The sequence below is a fragment of the Ctenopharyngodon idella genome, chromosome 19 (genome assembly GCF_019924925.1).
Source record: "Ctenopharyngodon idella isolate HZGC_01 chromosome 19, HZGC01, whole genome shotgun sequence".
NCBI classification, from domain to species: domain Eukaryota; kingdom Metazoa; phylum Chordata; class Actinopteri; order Cypriniformes; family Xenocyprididae; genus Ctenopharyngodon; species Ctenopharyngodon idella.
The window spans coordinates 25426442-25441767 of NC_067238.1; the positions used below are offsets into that span (position 1 = coordinate 25426442).

At 35.4% G+C, this 15326-nt stretch overlaps 3 protein-coding genes across 6 annotated transcripts; 1 reads left to right on the plus strand and 2 right to left on the minus strand.

Moving 5' to 3' along the window:
* The first annotated feature begins 560 nt into the window (after nucleotides 1-560).
* ntaq1 (N-terminal glutamine amidase 1) lies at nucleotides 561-12753 on the plus strand. Of its 4 annotated transcripts, XM_051872312.1 has the most exons (7): nucleotides 561-705; nucleotides 867-1832; nucleotides 11378-11477; nucleotides 11564-11614; nucleotides 11700-11848; nucleotides 11956-12080; nucleotides 12166-12753. In XM_051872312.1, exons 2-7 carry the CDS (start codon nucleotides 1753-1755, stop codon nucleotides 12267-12269), a joined length of 609 nt encoding a protein of 202 aa, XP_051728272.1. In that variant the 5' UTR covers nucleotides 561-705; nucleotides 867-1752; the 3' UTR covers nucleotides 12270-12753. The 4 variants fall into 4 exon arrangements, with proteins under 4 accessions (XP_051728272.1, XP_051728273.1, XP_051728274.1 ...); XM_051872313.1 differs by lacking the exons at nucleotides 561-705; nucleotides 867-1832 and adding an exon at nucleotides 9170-9276; XM_051872314.1 differs by lacking the exons at nucleotides 561-705; nucleotides 867-1832 and adding an exon at nucleotides 9191-9284.
* LOC127500794 (forkhead box protein H1-like) lies at nucleotides 7988-9170 on the minus strand. Its single transcript, XM_051872307.1, has 3 exons — nucleotides 8918-9170; nucleotides 8715-8810; nucleotides 7988-8612 (listed from the first exon to the last, which is right to left on the minus strand). The coding sequence occupies exons 1-3, from the start codon at nucleotides 9071-9073 to the stop codon at nucleotides 8067-8069; spliced, it is 798 nt and encodes a 265-aa protein (XP_051728267.1). The 5' UTR covers nucleotides 9074-9170; the 3' UTR covers nucleotides 7988-8066.
* On the minus strand, nucleotides 12511-14998 carry psma2b (proteasome 20S subunit alpha 2b). The gene is made up of 8 exons (XM_051872310.1): nucleotides 14881-14998; nucleotides 14216-14292; nucleotides 13614-13746; nucleotides 13337-13459; nucleotides 13184-13265; nucleotides 13013-13086; nucleotides 12833-12890; nucleotides 12511-12751 (listed from the first exon to the last, which is right to left on the minus strand). The coding sequence occupies exons 1-8, from the start codon at nucleotides 14919-14921 to the stop codon at nucleotides 12635-12637; spliced, it is 705 nt and encodes a 234-aa protein (XP_051728270.1). The 5' UTR covers nucleotides 14922-14998; the 3' UTR covers nucleotides 12511-12634.
* Nucleotides 14999-15326: the final 328 nt, after the last annotated feature.

The following is a 15326-nucleotide window of genomic DNA, read 5'->3' on the forward strand; positions in this document are numbered from 1 at the left end:
ACAGGCATAATATTTTTAGAGGTCACGTCTGACAGAGGTTGTTGTAGTTTCTGATCTTCAATCAGTTTATCTCCATTATCAATCCTTGTCGCTGGAAAAACAATTATAATGGCACTGGACTACTCGTTTCACTTTGATGCTCTGGATGATAAAGTTAATCAATAACTACAGCCATAAATTGTAGGGCATAATTCTTTATTGTGAAAGAAATGTTTGGTCTAGATGTACTACTGACTACAGTATATAAATATTTTATATATATATATATATATATATATATATATATTCCACAGCATGGTTGTTGCTTTGTTTCTCACAGCAGTTTTGTCCAGGCACACCCTGGGCTGTTCCCCGGCCAAATAAACCACTCTGCGTGAATTATTTTTACAGCTCCATCTTCACCAACTGGTGAAAGTGGATTGATTTCCTAAGTGTTATTGTACCAGAGCTAATTCACCTGATACAGAGGGCCTGGATGGGATCACATACATGAAAACTGCTTCTGGTCCACCATGTCCACTTTACTCTGACCTGGCAACATGGTAGCATTCCTGCTACAGGTCATTGCCTCTGCTGATAAGATGCAACCAATTACTGAAGTGGAAAATTGCTCTGACCTGACATTGTTTTGTTTTCCATGAAAATAACCATTAAAACAGGACCTAAACTCATTCACTAACAACTTGCTGAAGGCGACACTACAAGGTAACCAGCAACCATCTTGTCCATGCTAAATCTTTAGGTTTTAAATATTGCTTGACTGCAAAACAACAGTCTAGAAAGGTGATAATTATTTTTGTCATGCATGAATCGACAACATACATTAGTGTTTAGTATACCCATTATATTTCCATGTATTTTATTAGATGGGGAAACTGTTGAGGCCAAACAGGACTGCTGCACCACAGGAGGGCCACGGATATTGATATTACTGGAAACAGGAAAACTGGGTTTGGAATTTCTGAAAAAACAATTCAGATATTCACCTTCTGGTTCATCTACCACAGCTGAAGAGATTGGTTCTGCAGGTTTCTCTGGCAGAGACTGTGTAGTGCTTGAAAATCGAGTGCTCGGCAAATCCCATGATGGAAGTATCACCTTATAGTGCTGAGAAGTACAAATGAAATGTTTTGCCCTTCTGCAAAGCTCACACTTTACAGTGGCCATAAGAATAAACACTCAAGGAAAGTATTCAAGTGTCTTAGTTTGCAGGTTGAGCAAATAAAGTGATAAATAAAGTAGGTATACCCACTGATTTTACGGTAAACCAGAGCCAAAGGCATTGGTAATAATTACTCCAGTGCTGCGGTATTATGGACACAGCTGCCTTGCTAGTGCAATCTGTCTGTTAATCATTTTATCCACCTTTTGACCTTATAGCCAGTCATAGGACTTTGTGTGATTTTCCTCTCCTGTCCACACAGCATGCTCACAGCATCAAAACAAAGGCACATGATCACAGGATCATAAACCCAAGTTAACTTAATTTCTAATTAAAGGTCAAGTCTTTATCGGGAAATATATTGAGGACACAAATGTAATACTCTGTCCTTTGTAAAAACAAATAAATACATTTTCTTTTATTTGGGATTTTATAAATCGGGCATTATAGGGTTAATATGATGTTAAAGCCCTCGGCCCACCCATAAGATGTAGAAACGCTGGATCACAATACTCACTCACTCAGCCCTACCAGCGCAGCGTAAATCACCTGCATTGCTTAAGAACACTACTGAGGTGTGTCAAACGTGGATGACCTCACGTACTCATGAAGACGTGGCCAACGTGACTGGCGCGTCTGTGATGGGCGGGGCTCACCGCAGCAGCATGGAGTAAGACAGTTTTTATCTTCTTATCTCAGCGTCGTGAAATAAGACTGTAGTGTCAATGGCCGGTTACTTTACGAGACATTAGTCTGTTAAAAAAAATATCCAAAATAAAACACACCATGTTTTCATTTTCCCCTGTTATCCTTATTATTTAGCTATTTTATTAGGAAAAAAATGGATCTAGTCTTTTTCATAGCAAATATTTTGTGGATCGAACACATAGGCAAAATTCTACAGCAGACACACAAACAAATTTGAAGCCTTTTAAATCCTTTCCCGCAGGCTAATCCTCGTCAGTCAGACGGATGGTTGAGGTGTCATAATCTGGTGTGGCCATCACCACCACGCTGCTAATTCTGACAGTCCAAGGCAGACACTTACAGTTTTTTTTCAACTGCTTACACACATTTTCAAAACTTTGTCTCTTTTTTTTCAAAACTTTACACACAAATCCAAGAATTGCACACACAAAATGCAAAATGCCTCACATCTCTTGCAAAATGAAACACTGAATTCAAAATATCACAAACACATCTCAAAAGCAAACATTTGTCTTACTTTGCAAACACATTTGCCATAATATTCTATTTTTGGATATATCATATATACACAGTTATTCAAAACCTAAAGCTCATCTTTCACAAGCTGCTATGTACATTTCTGTACAAGATTGAAAGTAATTGGCAGAGAGATGTTGAAAATTCATGGTAAGCATGAAAGCAAGATTGAAACTTTTTTTTTTTTTTTTTACTGTAAGCATTTGTGGTTGTGAATACAGTATTGCACCATACAAAAGAAAATAAATACAGCAACCATGTGTAGTTGGAAAAATATATATATATATATTCCAAAGGAATGGTGTGTATGTGTTTCCTGGTAAATGTCCCCACAAGTAAAGTAATACCAGTGCATTTTGACTTTGTGGGGACATTTTTAAAGTCACCATGAGGAAACAAGCTTATATATAAATCATACAGAATGATGTTTTCTGAACATCTAAAATAGCAGAATGTTTTCTGTCATGGGTAGATCTAGTGGTAAGGTTAGTGTAGGGGGGTACAATATACAGTTTGTACAGTATAAAAACCATTACGCCTGTGGAATGTCCCCATAAAACATGGAAACCCAGCATGTGTTTATTGTGAGTGTGTTTGTTGGTGGGCGAGATGGTTGGGTGTATCTAGGCTCAATCTCTCCTCCTGGCTGGGTCCGGCCATAATACTTCTTTCACATCACATGCTATGTTCTCTCTTGCGTATCCTTGAATGGAGGCAGCGTCAGTGTCTCCACATGCCTCCTAGATTGCCTGGAGAAGTGTTATGTTGACATAGGGATGACGATCATGCACTTTCCAGCACCATGTGGAGAAATAATCCTCAATAGGTTTTAGAAATTATGAATATGGAAGCAAGTAGACAACAGAAAAGTTGTTCAAAACCTATAACTTGACCATTGGCCTATTTATAGGCCTATTCTAAAGCCATGATTGGTTGGTGTTAAGTAAAGCAATAAGTGTTTGCACATGTGAGGTGTTATTGTGAGGCACTGTTGAATTAGTGTGGCGTTTTGATTGGTTGTGTTTGAAAAAGGAAATCAAGATACTTTCTGTTAGATTTTTGTGTGTTACATGGAGAATTGTGTGTTGTGTTTTGCAAAACGTGTTTTATGAAATTGAAAAATGAGTCAAAGGCTGAGAATTAATGTGTGGTTTTGCAGATTTGGTGTGTGGTTCTGCTGTTTGAGTGTCAGATTTCAGAAATTGTGTGACAAGTAAGGATTTTGTGTGTAAACAGTTGAAAAAAACTGTAACACCCATTCACACCAAAAATGGTAACTATAGCATACAGAAAGCTATAATGATTAGTGTCCACACCGGCGGAAAATATCGTTCTGTTTATACTAAGCTTGCGCTGTATTTTGTTGTCTGCCGCTTTAAATGTTCGAGCTCTTTACAGTTTTTTCTCGATTGCTTAAACACATTTCTTGAAACTATGCCTCATGTTCTCAAAACAGTAAACACAAAACCATAACGTCTCACCCAATTCCCCAAACATCCTATTTTCAGGTCAAAATTAAGCTCTACACTCAAAAACATTCACTCTTGCTGAAAAACCAAACTTTGCCCTCAGACATCACACACAAGCCATGAAAAACACACACACTGCAACATAGTCTTACACACTGGTGAGATAAATTCAAACAATACTACAAAAACCAAAACCCAGTAATAAGTTGTGTTGCTTGTGGTTCTCCCCCTCAAGGAAGTTTTCACATGATGAACACATGTGTATGCATTTGCACATTTTTATTCCTTAATGTACTGTACAGTACAATACACCAAACAAAAAATATTCTGCACCAGCATCACATCTTTGGTCTGGGACAGGCCAGAGAATCTCGTCAACATCACAGGCTGTACCGGCCCTATCCAGGCAGTGGGGGTAAAATCCTCTAGCATGCCTGATCCACCCCTGGCACGCATCAACTGAAATGCGTTCTTCCATTCCATCGTGTCCTACAAAAATAGAAGTACTGATTACTGTAACTGTAACACATCCTTTTTACAAAATGTAAGCAGACAGAAACTCTATCTGTATGTAAGGCAATTTGATGTAACAGAGTACAGCTCTCAGAAGTTACAGTAGAGTACACCTATTTTCCTCCCTGAAGGTTCTTATGATCGAGGCGACGGTGAAGCAACTTAAGTTTGGCTGAACTCATTGCCCAGCCTCCCTCATAGTCATACCATGGACAAGGACATGGTCAACTAGTGGCACGAATTTCATCTGAGACTCCTTGTCTCTTTGCCCCTCATCCTCGTCCTCCTCCTCTTCCTTCACCTCTTCCTCCACTCCTTACTGCTCTTGCTCATCCTCTTCCTCCTCCTCTCTGGTGTCCTCGACCTTTTCAATCACGTTTCTCTGGATCCATTGTTCCAAAACTGAATGAACTGACTGGGGTTCTTTTATCTCTCTATTCAAGGTTCTGATTGGTGTTTGATAAATTTTGACTCTTAGTGTTTCCACGTGGGTAACTGTGTGCAAGCTATGCCGACTTGAGTGAACAATATTGAATGCTAGTGCTTTCTAAATGACAACATGGTCTAGGCAATGAGAAATTAAGGGATTTGTGTGTAGAGTTTTGCAGTGACAGTTCAACAAATCTGACTTGTGTGTCAAAACAGGGGAATAGTGTTTATAGTTTAGGGAAATGGGCGTGCTTGTGGTGGAGTTGACTCTGCTATTCTTTTATACTTAGAAGAACTATATCTTTATTGTTATTGTTATTGTTATCGTTATAGTTATCGTCCTTTGTGTAAACGTGCCTTTAGGAGAAAAGCTTCTAAATAAAACCCTGTCAGGCAATGTTTAAGGGTTTCTATATGGAATAATTTTATGGATTTAGTTTTAATTAATTCATTTGTTTTAATTCATTTTTACTTTTCATTCATTTATTGTATGAATTAACAGCTTGTAAACATTCCTTATCACTAGAAAAACAATGAAATAACCTGTTAAACATGAAAGTATTAGGCTATGCAATAATTTAAGACATTTCTCCTTAGAACCTTTTTGAACCTATTTTATTTTTATTTTTTTGTAGAGTGCAAGTAACATCAGCTCCAACATGACTCTGTAAAACCAAACATGTCTGAGACAAGTATTAATTGACTAGAGAATAAGACTAGGCCTACTTCCTGATAATACCTGTGTTTAATGTGCAATAATCTCTATATTGATATCTCTCCATCTGTATGTAGCCTACTGCTGTATGAATACCAGAGCACCACCATCATGATGGAGGTGCAGAAGGAATTTTATAATGCCTGTAGATACCACCTACACTCACCAAAATAACACAGGCCTGTGTACTCATACATGAGAGAATATGTTATAGCAGGACAGTCACAACATCAAGATGTGGGCACAGAAGAGGGCATAACTGTGTATCATTAGTTTCAAAAATACTTTAGAGCATCCGTCCATCTGTCCACACAAGTGCTGTAAGTTCTTAAAGATAAATGCTGATACAGTTTTTTTCTCGCAACCCTTGTACAACCAAACAAGAGGGGAAAGAGCATCAAGCTGAGTATCTATTTTAAGCAAGACAAACAGTTTTAGTCGTGTATTTGCCATCCCTTATCTTTGCATGGTCAGTTGTCAGTCCAAACGGTGTCACCTCAATGAACGGGATTGACCAGCATAAATATTAGGACAGAAATATTTAAGTCACAATCATATACTAATCAGTGTTCTTGAGCTTTTTGGGTGAAAAATGGGTAAAGAATCATGGTGTAAATAGTGAAAACATAATGTCAAAATTGTTGGACACAGAGGTTTTAAGCCATCAAAGTTACTGCTCCACCATTTAAAATCGATACAGAAGACAATATCTTCTGTGGAAACTACACAAAACTATTAAAAAGCCTTTGACTTTGAAACGTGTACAGGCCAAAACTGACATCAGCCTTTTAAAATATGGGTTATGTTGAAGATAAGTAAATAACATAAATTAGTTACCTTTAAACATATTTTGTATTGACATTCTTAGGATATTAAAGCAAATTCTTACATTTTAAAGGTTATTTTCAGATATTTTAATGTTCCATAAGTTAAAAATAGGCCTATGTGTTATTGCACATACTGTATTTTCCTCGTTTATTTAATATTTTCATAATGTGAATGTGTTTTGGTCTAGCTAGGTTCATTTCTGAGCTGTACTACCCGTGTTTAGGTATATATAGTGAATGAATTAATAAATCAATGTTCTTTTATTCCTGTAAAGTAATATAGCCTACGTCAATATCCTACATTACAGTTTTTTTGCATACACACATTTTCAAAACTTTGTCTCATTTTTTTTTTCAAACATTTACACACAAATCCAAAAATTGCACACACAAAATGCAAAATGCCTCACATCTCTTGCAAAATGAAACACTGAATTCAAAATATCACAAACACATCTCAAAAGCAAACATTTGTCTTACTTTGCAAACACATTTGCCATTTTGTGACAAGTAAAGATTTTGTGTGTAAGCAGTTGAAAAAAAAAACTAAGTAAAGCAATAAGTGTTTGCACATGTGAGGAGTTAGTGTGAGGCGCTGGTGAATTAGTGTGGCATTTTGATTGGTTGTGTTTGAAAAAGGAAATCAAGATACTTCCTGTTAGATTTTTGTGTGTTAGACATAGAGAATTGTGTGTTGTGTTTTGCAAAAAGTGTTTTATGAAATTGAAAAATGAGTCAAAGGCCAAGAATTAGTGTGTGGTTTTGCAGATTTGGTGTGTGGTTCTGCTGTTTGAGTGTCAGGTTTCAGAAATTGTGTGACAAGTAAGGATTTTGTGTGTAAGCAGTTGAAAAAAACTGTAGCATTATACTGCCACCTCGTGGCAAATGCGAAGACAGACCTGTGGCTGAAAGTAAACCTGTTTTGACGGGAAATCGTCTCCACTATTATATGAACATTATCTTGGATGATGTGCTAATCACTGATTAACATACTGATCGACCTGTTTTGCTTTTCGAGCACAAACATTATTTTAATGCTAATGTATCTCAAATGCCCTGTATTCTGAGATCTCACTTTTAAAATGTTTTGTGAATGTTTGTGATTGATTTAGGTTCATTAGCAAATATACTGAAACATGGGCTTCAATAAAAATAAGTAAATAGAAGTAGAAAAGGTGTAGGCCTATAGATGCCTCAACTGTCATAACATTTTTTTTTTTTTTTCCCCATTTCAAGCTAAATATGGGTAATGATTTAATTTTAGTTTACTTGTATGACTGCAAGTTCCTTGTCTCTATAGGTTATAAAGATACAAATATTTAAGATGGTATTTCAGACTTTAAGTAGCCTAGATATTGTATTATTATCATCATCAGACTGAAATAATCTGCTATTAGAAATAATTTGCTACTCTACAAATAAATTATACTGAAAAGTATATTATAGGCACTAGGCCTATTAAACTATTAGGTCTAGGCTATGGTATATAAATGTACAATTATTATTTGCATATACACTAGGCTATATTAATAAAATAACGTTTTTACATTAGCCTAGATAGGCCTATCAGTAGGCCTAAATGCCTTCAGATCTGTAATCAAGTAAACAACAATCACGAATGCAAAGAACATCGTTTTATTAAAAAAAAAAGAAAAAAAAAAAAAGAAAAGTGAACAACAAAAACAAAGTGCAATTTCAGAATATTTACATTTGGTCATTCTGGAAGTTCACCACCTGACATATCTAGCATCATACATGAAAGGAGATCTGAGGAGAACAGGGTGATCATATGTGATCTGTGGAGGCGAAGACAGTCCAAACGAAGATCCTGAAGAAATACGAGGTCTTTTTGCGGAGACAAACTGACTTCCCACTGCTGACACAGGGTAATAACACTCCACGGTGTTGTATTCATAAAAGTTTTTTCTCTTGGTCGCTCCACACTGTGGGTCTATGTAGCGTCTATGTTCCTCCAAACGCGTGCTGCGCATGCGCTTCACTTCGCGGTCGCTCTTTAGTAGTGATTCTATGGAAAATGGGCCTGAAAATTTGACGTCGATTTTGTTTTCTTGGACTGTGCAAACTGGCTTGAGAGGCTCAGGAGCATAAGAATTATCTTCACATTCATCCACCCGATGTGCCTGAATGGATAGGCCAGGGAACACGTTCATTATGTATTTGAAATGTCGACGAAACATTTTTGCAGTGATGCCACTCTCATCCACTTTCCAGAAGTTCTTTTTAGGATTTGGATAATCCGGATCGACTGGCACCTTTAAACACACAAAAAATTAAAACGTTACATTACACAAATGCACTCATTGTGATAAAATAGGTTATAAATAGTCAAAGACAATTAGGCCTAATAAACGCACCTTTGCAAAACACCTGTTAGACGATAAGCAGACTCTGATGTTGTTCTCAATGCCTTTTTTGTCTCCGAAGACAAATGGCTCCAGCTTCTTCATTATCTGTACAAATAAGGTAAAATGTTAGCCTACTTCATAGAAATGGAAGACAACACTAGTAAATCTTACTTCGACAGGCTAATTCACGACTTTTTAGGCGGTTATTTTACCTGTTTGAATGTGAGCATCTTCTCCGGTGAATCTAGAATCGCATAAGCAATAAGTCCGATGTATGTTCCTGTAGAGTATTTTTTGTACTTCTTCCTTGGAACGACGCTTGATTGTGCCAGCAAAGTGCTGAATCTTTCGTTGATTCCGTTAGTCATGATGATCTCCTTTTCCAAACTCAGACTGAAGGCTGACAAGTTCAGGCTCCATTTATATCCAGGCTGTAGCTTTCAATTGGTCTATAAGTGTTGCATGCCATTAGTATGTGCTGTTCATAAAAACGAGGTGTTAATGGCGGGGCGGTTTCTTAGGCTATATTCCTCTAAAATATGCATTGGCAGGTATTTGCAACAAAAATGAGGTAAATTGGTGAGTTAGCTACTTTGTTTTAAAGAAATAGCAGTCTAAAACATTGGGCCTATTTTAATTTTATGTCTCTTGTTTGTTTTGGACAAATGAAGTGGCCTAACCACCCACAGTAAATAATAGGCCTTGATGTTACTGTACAAATAAAGGTGGATTATATTTGCTCCTTAAATTAAATACAGTAGCCTAATTCAGTATATATTGTAAGTTAATTCAGCACACTAAAAGTCTGGAGCCTATTACAAAATCTGTTTGTTTAATTCATTTAATATAGGTATTATTTATTAAGTTATTTAATTTAATGACGCAAGTATGAAATGAAGACAGCTTTTGGTAACTACGACTTGCTAGGCCTACTAACAAATGGAGTTGCTAGAAATATCAGCATTTATTTGTTTATTTATGTACTTCGAAAAAAGCCTGGCCTTGAATATTTCATATGTTTTGGTGTGTATAGACTTGATTTGAATGGTTAACTGGTTGTAGTGGGCCATTGCTCAGTTTCTGTGTGACAATATAAGCTTTTCACTTTATAATATTGGTCTATATACCGTTCAAAAGTTTGGAGTTGTTTCGATTTTTTTTTTTTTTTCTTTTCTTTTTTTTATTTTTTTTTTTAATGTTTTTGAAATAAGTCTCTTGTTCTCACAATGTTGCATTTATTTGATCAAAATACAGTAAATACAGTTATATTGTGTTGCTCAAGAAACATCACTTATTATTATCAATGTTGAAGTTGTGCTGCTTAATATTTTTATGTAAAGTGTGATTTTTTTTTTTTTTTTTTTTTTTTTTCAGAATTCATGATTAATAGAAAACAGCATTTATTTGAAAGCTTAATATTCTGTAACATTATGACTTTATTGTCAATTTTGACGAATTTAATGGATCTGTGATGAATAAAAGTATTAATTCATTAAAAAAAAAAAAATCATACTGACCCCAACTTTTGAACAGTAATGTATAGCCTAACACAGATAAATAAATAAAAAAATGTATCTTTGTGACTGAAAAGTTGAACATAAAAAGATAATTAGGTTGGGTATATTTAAATATTGTACAAATTATTTTAACAAAGATTTGTCATAGACTACATGTATTTATTTATTAACATAATCAATATAATCATGTAGGCTCTGTGCCAGTGTCCTGTTCATATAAGTCAAAAAACATTTTAAGCCTTTTTTTTAAGATTTACTATTTCAATTAATAGTAAAATTCCATAAAATTGAACTGAATAATCCTTACATATTATTCATATTATGAATTAAGAATTCTAAACGAGTAAACAAACCTAGACCTTAATAAAACATTTTATATAAATCTTAAATTTAAACATATTTTCATTTTTTTTTAATCACATAAGCTAAATGGTCAATTGCCTTGTTCCATTAAGATTTATACAAAATGTTTTATTAGCTCTATTTTTTTTTTTTTTTTTACTAATTTAAAATTCTTAGGATTATTCAATTCAATTTGACTATTAATTGAAATGCGTAAATCTTAAAATTCAGTGAGTGCGGTAGAAGGCTCTTGGCACAAAACACATAGCACAAATGGAAAATGAAAACCAAAAACAAACAAAAAAGTGTCCTAGAATATTTATTTAGGCCTATATTTATTTGAGAGAGGTGTTTAATTGCACATTATCTCTCGCTAACGGGTTTTCTAATTGTGCTTTTAGTCAGCAAATGCGTTCAACAATCATAGTGATAATCGTGCACATCACATTTGCAATTCACATGAGGATTGAATGTTCGCACATTGACACGCCGGAACGACAAATCTGCCCAAAGATCCTTACGGACAAAATAAAATGTAACAGACACCTATCGTTGTTCTACGATTGCAACGTAAATCGCTTTATTATTATATTGTATTTTTTTTCCCGTAATGTCGTTATAGTTAAAATACCGCGTAGTATAATTTGTGGAGGGAAAGAATGAATAAAGAAAGCACTTCGTCTGAATATACAGTTATCACTCCGTCTAGGAACCAATGTGTATACACCAGCTGTTACTGGTAAGTGTGATGACAACATCAGTACCTACATTTCTTATTAAATACACAGCACGTTTATTTATTTTTCTCTGCAGTGAGGAGAATGTGTGGAAATTGTGTGAATATGTCAAGGATCAGGGGACCTGCTCGTTGGACGAGTTCTATGCAGTTTTTATATCTAACGAAAGAAAAATGGTGAGGCTTATGTACTATATGTCTATACGTAAATATAATAACTATGGTAGTGTACTGTACAGTTTTTATATATGTGAAATTTGCAGATACCCATTTGGAAACAAAAATCCAGTCGAGGTGATGAACCAGTAATCTGGGTAAGAACATTTTTTTTAATAAGGAAAATAATTATTGATATATTTACCTTGTACTAATGTAAGATTTTTGTGCACTTGCCTTTAGGATTACCATGTTGTTCTTCTACACACAAATAAACAAGGACAAAGCTTTATATATGATCTAGACACCGTCCTTCCCTTCCCTTGTTCACTTGATGTATACTCAAAGGAGGCCTTTCATTCTGATGAGCATTTAAAACGTGCTTTCTGGAGGTCAGCTAAGAAGTATCTGATCTGAACTGCATTTTATCAAAGCATTTATAATACTAGCCATATCAATCTTAGGATAATACAGTCAAATATGATTGTCTGTGATTTAGGAAGCTTCGTGTCATACCAGGGGACACCTACTTGAAAAAATTTGCTTCTGACCGTTCACACATGAAGGATTCTGACGGGAACTGGCGTATGCCACCTCCAGCATATCCTTGTTTGGAGACATCAGGTTTGTTTTAAATTATGTGTTTATTAGATGCAATATCATAATTTGGTTTCTTCCTCTTATACTGTATATTGTGTCCTTTTCATAGAGACTAAAATGAATCTTGATGACTTTATCTGCATGGATGCCCGAGTGGGATATGGAGAGGTTTACAACCTTTCAGACTTTGTTCAACACTTTGGAGTGAAGTAACAAGTTTTTTTGCTTTATGCCAACACTTCTGTGTTGAAAAATGTACATAAACAGAGCCTCAGGGAAAGACCCCATTAGCATGGACAGTACTGTGTCTAAGCAGGCCTCAAAATACATATTTGTTGCCTGTCAAACTCTTTTTACTAATATTTCAGATCCTACACCTTACATTGTAATTCATAATTACAGTCAGGTAGAAAATCACAAAGGACAGTCAGAAATGAACGGGATATAACAGCTGTTGATAATATACATCCTTTTATAAAGAAATCAGTTACACAGATGTACAAATAATAAAAATGCAGCATTTAAACAAACAACCAAACCGAAATGGTAAACTGTAAGCAGTTGTAGTGCTGTAGTTTTTAAACAATTGCTGCTAGGTAATCCTTCACCTCAGCAGGTGACAGTCTGCGAAATCCTGCTTCATTACAGATGCCCACCTCAATATTGTCCTCTGTCATCTGCCCTTCAAAACTTTCCTGTAGGAAAAAAGAAAACGCCATATTATGTTGTTGTTTTGTGCAATCTGCTATAGGGAAGTTTTTTAGAGATTAATTCACCTTCAAAGTTAAGATGGCGGTGTGTATAGCATCTTCAAGCTCCAGATCTTCATTATATCTGTAACAAAACGATACAAAGCCATGCTTTAAAAACTCTGCAAAATATTTTTGAATCTTACAAAAAATCTATACACTACAACAGTTCAACCTGCATAAGACGCAGGTTGACGATTTTAGTACCTTTTTTCAAGGAACGTTTTTCCATTCACATAGTTCTTTCCCATTGCTGTGGCTTTCCAGGCGAAGTATGCTCCCTGTGGGATATCACGATTGACAGATTGCATGTTAATATAATATAATGAAACAATAAACAGTGATGAAAATGTTTTGATTGATATTTATTTGTTGTACCGATGGGTCTGACTGAAACAAGTATGGTCGGTCCTCGTCCCAACCGGCAATGAGAAGAGAGACTCCAAATGGGCGCACACCTCTACAAAACATGACAAATTACTACAAGAGCTCTAATTCAAGTCTAGTATGATTATTAGAGAAGTAACATACCCAGACTGTGTGTATTCTTGCATAACAGAAGCCACTCTCTGTACCAGCTGGCCTGTGGGGATTGGCTCTTGGTATACCAGGAAATACTGCTGAGCCAGCTTTCTTGCTCTTCTGACCAGCACCCTGTCAAGAGAGATCATTCCTTACAGACTATCTAGATGACGGCAATTTCAGCTGTCAGTGTGCCAACTTAACACTCAAGAAGGGCTCATTTTAAAAGCTTTTCATTTTTAGAACAAAGCAACCATTCATTATAAATAATGCACTTTTTTAATACCTGTAGTCAGGACCCATTCCACTGTACACCATGCCGATGTGTTTGGTTATTGGTTCAACTTTGTGCACGCTCTGTTCATCGTACAATATGGACTTCTGTTTCTTCTCAGTTGCCAGCACAACTCCATTTGATGCTGCAAAAAAATGACAAAAGGGCCTTCAAAGCAAATTTACAATTGAATGGCAGCATACGTATGGAAAAATGTAGGAATGTAGCCTAAGTCTTAAACTGGATTTCAAAAGCTTAAAGGGTTAGTTCATCCAAAAAATTACATTTCTGTCATTAATTATTCACCCTCATGTTGTTCCAAACCTGTAAGACCTTCGCTCATCTTCAGAAGACAAATTAAAATATTTTTGATGAAATCTGAGGTTTCATCAAAAATATCTTAATTTGTGTTGCAAAGATGAACAAAGGTTTTACGGCTGTAGAACGACATGAGGGTGAGTAATTAATGACATAATTTTCATTTTTTGATGAACTAACCCTTTAAGAGTGTCTGCTATTGACTCAAATACTGGATTCAGCACTCAGTAACTCAATGGATGTTCTGATTTCATCAGGGTCTGTGAAGTTTGTGATGCACTGATCTACAGACATACCTTTGATTCCTACAGATGGAGCACCGGCTGCTACAGCGGACAGAGCATATTCAATCTGCACCAGTTTGCCAGAAGGGCTGTGTTGATTTAAAAAAAAAAAAAAATACATATTAGAGAAAAGCATATGAAACATATCTAAACAAACTGAATGCAATTTTTTTGACATATGGATCTATAATGAATGTACTTCATGTTAATTCTGAACTTATGTAATTTTTATTTTTTCAAATTCACAGATTCTAAGTTTAAACAAAAGCTTCACACTAACTTGAACATACTTTTTAAAATGCTTGTCAATTCAATGAATATAGTACACATTACAAAAGATTAACGGATAAACAAGATAATATTCGCAGCCAACAGAATTGAACAGAATGTGCAGTAAAACAGAGTAAATACTCAACTCTGGATAAAACAGTAAGCAAAGGAATAAATAACGTGAGTAAAAACTAATAAACAAAGCACTGAAAGAGGAAAATGAACCGAAAGTCAATACAGTTTCATAGTAACTAACACCGTGACAGTGCATCTCCGATGTGACTTACGATTAAGTACATTTTACACACATGTTGGACAAAACACAACTATTTCCATTGAATGCATGCAAAAATAGATGTATAATAAAATATTACAGCCATATATCAATCTATAAATGACAGAATTACCTAAATGTTGTGAGAGAAAAACTGTATCCTCGTTCTGCCATTTTTGTCTTTTGCTACGGAAATACACCAAAACAACTTCCGCAAAATGTTTGTGAACACACTCGTCAAGATAAAAGTCATGTAAACTGAATACATACACCGACCGCTCATTCTGTATTACATTTTCAGTTCGTACGTTTCTGAGGAATAAAATTAACAACATAATAAAATACGACTATTGTATTGGCATGAACACAAACTTCATTTAAAACCAATACATTTATCATATATTAAGATCCATACTATACATTCTGCAAAGATTCAGAAATGTGTAAAGATATTTTAGACTCTTTTAAAAAAGATTTACGTGGCGGCAATTTCCAAAACATTATTTTAATTGCTAGTGTTTCGAGTCTTTCTATTCCTTAAGCACAAACTGGATTTTACTTGATTATAGAGATACGATT

Excerpts from the sequence above, each read along its gene's own strand:
- ntaq1 (XM_051872312.1), top strand. The coding sequence starts at position 1,753 with ATGACCTCACGTACTCATGAAGACGTGGCCAACGTGACTGGCGCGTCT. Across the intron at positions 1,833-11,377 it reads GCTCACCGCAGCAGCATGGA|TGAGGAGAATGTGTGGAAAT; the intron begins GTAAGACAGTTT and ends TTTTCTCTGCAG. Across the intron at positions 12,081-12,165 it reads TCCTTGTTTGGAGACATCAG|AGACTAAAATGAATCTTGAT; the intron begins GTTTGTTTTAAA and ends TCCTTTTCATAG.
- LOC127500794 (XM_051872307.1), bottom strand. The coding sequence starts at position 9,073 with ATGACTAACGGAATCAACGAAAGATTCAGCACTTTGCTGGCACAATCA. Across the intron at positions 8,811-8,917 it reads AGATGCTCACATTCAAACAG|ATAATGAAGAAGCTGGAGCC; the intron begins GTAAAATAACCG and ends TTATTTGTACAG. Across the intron at positions 8,613-8,714 it reads CTAACAGGTGTTTTGCAAAG|GTGCCAGTCGATCCGGATTA; the intron begins GTGCGTTTATTA and ends GTGTGTTTAAAG.
- psma2b (XM_051872310.1), bottom strand. The coding sequence starts at position 14,921 with ATGGCAGAACGAGGATACAGTTTTTCTCTCACAACATTTAG. Across the intron at positions 13,747-14,215 it reads TCCATCTGTAGGAATCAAAG|CATCAAATGGAGTTGTGCTG; the intron begins GTATGTCTGTAG and ends ATTTTTTTGCAG. Across the intron at positions 13,460-13,613 it reads GGAATGGGTCCTGACTACAG|GGTGCTGGTCAGAAGAGCAA; the intron begins GTATTAAAAAAG and ends CTCTCTTGACAG.